Consider the following 5,523-nt stretch of genomic DNA (forward strand, 5'->3'; position numbering starts at 1 on the left):
TAAGTAAATATACTAAGAGTACATGTTTACTTCTATATCATGCTGAATTGGCAAGCGATTCGTACCATATTTGTGTTTGCTATAGTATATTCGTATATTTGTATAGTAGATACCTCAAATGAAAATTCATCCATTTCGGTTTCATTAAATCAGCATGTTCCTATCGAATATAAAACAGATCTTAAGTCGCCATTGTAAGAACATGATCAATTGTTGCTTTTTTATGTCGTTATTTATTTCCGTTTTGGGAATCAAATTTGTATTCAGTTGTTAAATTTCAAAAATTCAAGCTCTGTAAAAATAAAAGTGGACAGGCCTAGCTTCAACGAGAGCATATCCAGCAGAGGAAAACAGGGTCCTGCCCCATCCTAGCCCCACGCCTTACGTCCCTAAAATACGCAGGGCGACCAAACACTTTTATCAACCCCACCGCCCCCCCCCCCCCCCCACAAAAAAAAAGTTTAAATACAAAAATAAAATACAAATTGTTAGGATTCTGCTCCCTGTTTGATTTAGAACCCAACTGATTTAACAAATTGTTCAAAATTCTCTTGACTCTTACCATCCCGAGTAGGCAAACAGTCCAGAATAGACAGCGAGGGGAAAAGTGGAGAACAGAGCTGGAGAAGTGAACGTATTCGACAGATTCCCAGTGTTGCCTTCCGCGTGAAGGATAAAAAAAAAGAAGATGAAAAATGAGAAATTCACATTTGATAATTCTACCTTTTGACAGAAAATAATTATTTGTTTTGTTTTTTATATTGAATGAAATAAAAAGAAAATTGATGGAAAACACAATGTAGTTCGTGTGCGTGTGTATGTGTGTGTGTGTGTGTGCGTTTGTGTGTAGTTATTGAACATAAGTTCCTTCTTGATTAATGATGTTTGTTTTTAACGTAGTTTAAAGGTGACCCAATTTACAAGCTGTGCTTCATGGCTAACCTTGTCTCCTCGAACTCTGTAGAATTAGTTAAATACATTGTATAATAATTGTTAGTCTATGAGAACCTTGAATCTTGTAGAATACAAAATGAAATATGTCGCGATTTCATTTAAAACAACTTCTACATATCAATATCTTTGAAATACTATCACTCCTGACAAGATTCGCACTATAATTAAGAAAAACGAAAGATACTCATAACATGGCTAGAAAAAGTAATTATTGCTTACTTATTAATTAATTTTATACCTGGCCCATTTGGAGGACAAAAGAAATGCGGTACTCGAACTTTGTGATTATAAATATATTCAAATTAACCTAATGTTTTGTTTAAGTATGTTACGTGACCATTTATTACTGTAAATTGGGTTAAGATATATTTTGAATGACTCCCCATTTTTCCATGACTTGTGTTTTGTTTTACCATACTTATTCCGGGGTCTGCTCACTATTTAAAAGGACAGCTATTTATAAAAGATCGCTATTCATTTAATCACGCGTTATGGATAGCGGTCCTTATGAATGCCGGTCCTTATGAATGGCGGTCCTTACGAATGGCGGTCTTTATGAATGGCGGTCCTTATGAATGGCGGTCTTTATGAATGGCGGTCCTTACGAATGGCGGTCTTTATGAATGGCGGTCCTTATGAATAGAGGTCCTTATAGATAGCGAGCTTGACCCCTTATTCCTAAGCCGTTGCAAGACTGAGTACAGTGATCATTGTAGGCCTATATGTTATATATTGTTCATGTATACCAACTAAATTGACCTCTAAAATGATGCAACACAATACTAGCTGAATCTCGTATTGCTGAAAACCACTGAAACAAGACAACGTAAGAACTTTAGCTAAAGTACTTGGGACTATAATTATACACAATAATGTTGCATCAGGATTTGGTCGAAAGTTGTAAGCAATTTCTAGTCTTCTTCGTGTATAAGATCTATAGCAATAAATGGGAATTACTAACTTTCCACGTGGGCATTATTGGAACTTATATCAATCCTCCTTTTAACCCTCTCAGGACTGAATTTGATTTTAGGGCTAATTTGGTCAGACTTGGTCTTCATATTGGCAAAAAATAACTTTTTCGTTAATTGCTACATTAAAAAAAAACAAATATAATACATTTGAAAGCAATAGGCCTATACATGGGCGAGAATCTTTTCAAAAAGTTTTTTAAATGAAAATTTTGATCGAAAAACAATGATTTTGAATCTCTCAACGTGTTGCAATTTTGACGATTTTAAAGGGGGTGTAGCATGGCAAATAACGCCATCTGCGACTTCTTTTGGACAACTGCACGTAAGCGAATGAACTTGATTATCGGTAAACGCGCGCTATAGCGTTCGCGAAACAGACCGAAGTTCTCCTCACGCTTCGGTTTTGCGTATGGTGCACGCACGTAAATACTGCGGTCGCGTCGTCCGTAGTCGTATTATACCCGATCGGTCCCGAGTCGGGCTACAGCCACAATCATGCAAACGAGGATTTCTTCTGAAGCAAAAATTAACCCTAAATAGGAATTTCGCGTATTTTTTTACCGAATTCTCACCCTAAACGAGTATTTCAAAAACGTGTACTCCTAAACAAGTACTGTAATATTGTAACCCCTTGAACATTTTGAAGTGCGATATAGATTACCATTTAAGTGGTTGACAATGTATAATAAATCAAATTGTGCTTCTGATGTAAAATTCACAATGTAAACATTTATTTCAATAGGGAAGCAATAATATCAACCTGTACACACTTCACACATCATAAATCCTTTCTTTGAAGTCCTTTGGCGGGTGGAAGCAGACGGCGGCCGGTAGCCTCGCCAAAGGGCAATTATTACCCCTTTTTTCTTCTTCCACGGTCTGGCTCTGAAGGCAAGTACCCCTTAACGAGTATACCGGTGCGTACAGCAGAATTTTGAACCATTTTGAAAAAAGGTACCCTTTTTCATGAAAGTGGCCACAAATTGACGTTTTTGAACCCCTTAATGCGCCAACGACGGACCCCGTCCAATTTCCAAAACACCCCTTTACACGCGTTTTCTTGGTTACGCATGCTTACAGTATTTATATTTGACCGAGACCCCAGTAGTTTTGTTCTTTCTACTCATTAATCTGGCCTATTTTTTAGGGCTCTGAAATTTTTTTTTAAATGGAGTCAAACCTAAAAATGTGGAAGGGTTTTCGCGAAAGGGTTTAAGTTTTACCCGGTTGTCATACCTTTGGCTATTTCTGCGACCCCGAAGCCAATGATGACGATGAGTCCAAGGACCTTACAAATCGTCAGCAGAATATTCAGACCACGAGTCAGAGGGATACTAAAACAGTTGACGATTGAAGTCAAACCTTTGGAGAAAATAATTGTCATCATAGTTATCAAAGTAGATTATAAGTGAGCCATGATTACCATGTAAGTGAGAGCACTGTGATATAATTATAGGTTAAGGCCCTTGATTTTCACACGCACTTCCATGAGCGGCGTTCGATCATAGGGTTCGATCTTGGCTTGCTCACCAGTGCTTATACATACAATTACGTTAGACACTACACTTCACCACACACAATAAACCGTCTCCACCCCGGTGTATTATTTTGGAACCTGGCAATGCTGGGATAATAATAATTGCATGATCCCTACTGGGAAGATCAATATACCTGATGATGATACACTGGGTAAATGAAACCATTTTGTTTTCATCATCATATCTCCATACCAACATCGAAAATATAGAAGATAGTCCGATGGATAGAAACAGAAGGGGGAAGTACACTCCAGCAAGAAAATATTTGTTGTTGATGCAGCACATAAATATTATTACTTACATTTTGCGAGCCTTAAAGATAAACTCCAGTACTGGTAAAAAAAAAAAATTAATTCTCACAGAATCAAACGAAACTTACACTGAATGTTCAAGATTACAAATAAATGACATGTGCCAAACAATTTTGGAATAAAATGTATACTGGCTGAGTAATGAGCATAGAAAGACAAGGAAATCAAGGTAGTACTAGCCCCGACACCATGTGTGTTGTCCCATATATAGCTTTCTATGTGAGTGCTTGTTACTCTACCAAGACTCGGTCAAATTTATTATGATTTTGATGACTCCAGAACCTTGCAGTGCACACCAATACTTACATGCTACATGATCAACTGTTTCTGATCCTTTCCACACCTTTTCTTTCACAACGCAATCGCATTACCAGTACTAAAGTTTATCTTTAATCAAATATGCTGCTTGTTCGTATAAGTATGGATGTTATATTCCAATAAAGAGAAAAAGGACCTATTGTGCTTCCCTGTGGGAAGTCGGGAAGAAGTGCAATCATTAACTGGGACAAGCTTTATTTTCTTATGGAAAGTGATTTCCGTTACCCGTAAATTTTCAGTTTTTTCCAGAGTTGGCTTCTGGTTGTCGGTGTGGCTCGTAAGTCCAGCAAACATAAATTACTCGTGGACAGAATTCGTTAAAGCTATGTAGGCCTACTTACATAAGAGGCTGGCAGCCATGAGGGTTGTGATCTTGTAGGATACTTCACAATCTGGAAAGAAAGGCAGGACAATGTAATAAGATGCAGCTAATGCTAACACAGTGTTGCTGCCACTGAATGAGGCCACGATCTGCGTATACATCCTCAGAAACGCAGGAATGGGACCAAAGGACATCAGCAGGTAGGAGTAGTCCCCTCCAGAGACGGGAAACGAGGTGGCCAGCTCCGCATAGCTCAAGGCGCCAAGCGTCGAGAGCAACCCGCAGAAGATCCACATGATAAGAGACCATCCGATGGAGCCGGTATAGCGAAGGATTCCCGCCGGTGATATGAAGATTCCCGAACCGATGATGATCCCGACCGTCAAGGCGATGCCGTCGATGACGGTTAATTGACGTCGGAGGTAGACTTTATCCCCATTTCCCCTTTTTTCATCATTATCACCGCTTTGAGAATTTGCCGGATTATGCATCGGTTGCGCCATACTGTTCTCAAATGCAACGCAGGTTTATTGTTCAATTCACTACAGAATTATTGTTCACTACTTGGATGAAAAAAATTAACCTTCAATTTTTTAAGCGTACATCCGAAAGATGTGCAAAAGGCTAAGGATTAGATTTTTGGAACACGAATGCGGTCCTCCCGACCCTTGAGTGAGGGGGGGGGGGGCGGGACTAAACCCAAAAGAACCTAATTAGCCTGGAATGACCTAGCCTGATTTATATTATTATGATGTGTACCAAAGTATCAATAAAAGACGGCGTAAACATGTTACTGACAATACATCAATAGGCCCGAAATGAATTTATAGATCGGCCTCGCAGCGAGTCTCACAAATATTTGATATTTGCACGCACAATAGTAAAAAAAAAAAAAAATAAATAAAAAAAAATAAACCTTTGTAGACATTATATGGGAGGAGTGTTTGGTATCCAGAGTTTTGTGTTGTACATGTATATTCTTATTTTACGTGTTATCATGATGAAGAAAATATATGTTTTTTGAAGAATGAAATAAAAATAAAAATTAAGGATAAACAAAAAAGAGTGTGTGGGTGTGTGTGTGTGCGTGTGTGCGTGTGTGCGTA

The 5,523-nt window shown here is 38.3% G+C and overlaps 1 protein-coding gene across 1 annotated transcript in view; it reads right to left on the reverse strand.

Moving 5' to 3' along the window:
* LOC589106 (cystine/glutamate transporter-like) overlaps positions 1-5,034 on the reverse strand; it is a 10,490-nt gene extending 5,456 nt beyond the window's left edge. The window contains exons 1-3 of the mRNA XM_030975618.1: positions 4,437-5,034; positions 3,165-3,290; positions 563-659 (exon numbers count right to left, since the gene is read on the reverse strand). Coding sequence (XP_030831478.1) covers positions 563-659; positions 3,165-3,290; positions 4,437-4,920 — 707 coding nt within the window. The 5' untranslated portion in view covers positions 4,921-5,034. The remainder of the gene's footprint in view (positions 1-562; positions 660-3,164; positions 3,291-4,436) is intronic.
* Between the last annotated feature and the right edge of the window lie 489 nt (positions 5,035-5,523).

The sequence above is a fragment of the Strongylocentrotus purpuratus genome, unplaced genomic scaffold, assembly GCF_000002235.5.
Source record: "Strongylocentrotus purpuratus isolate Spur 01 unplaced genomic scaffold, Spur_5.0 spur5_scaffold_8, whole genome shotgun sequence".
Classification (NCBI taxonomy): Eukaryota; Metazoa; Echinodermata; class Echinoidea; order Camarodonta; family Strongylocentrotidae; genus Strongylocentrotus; species Strongylocentrotus purpuratus.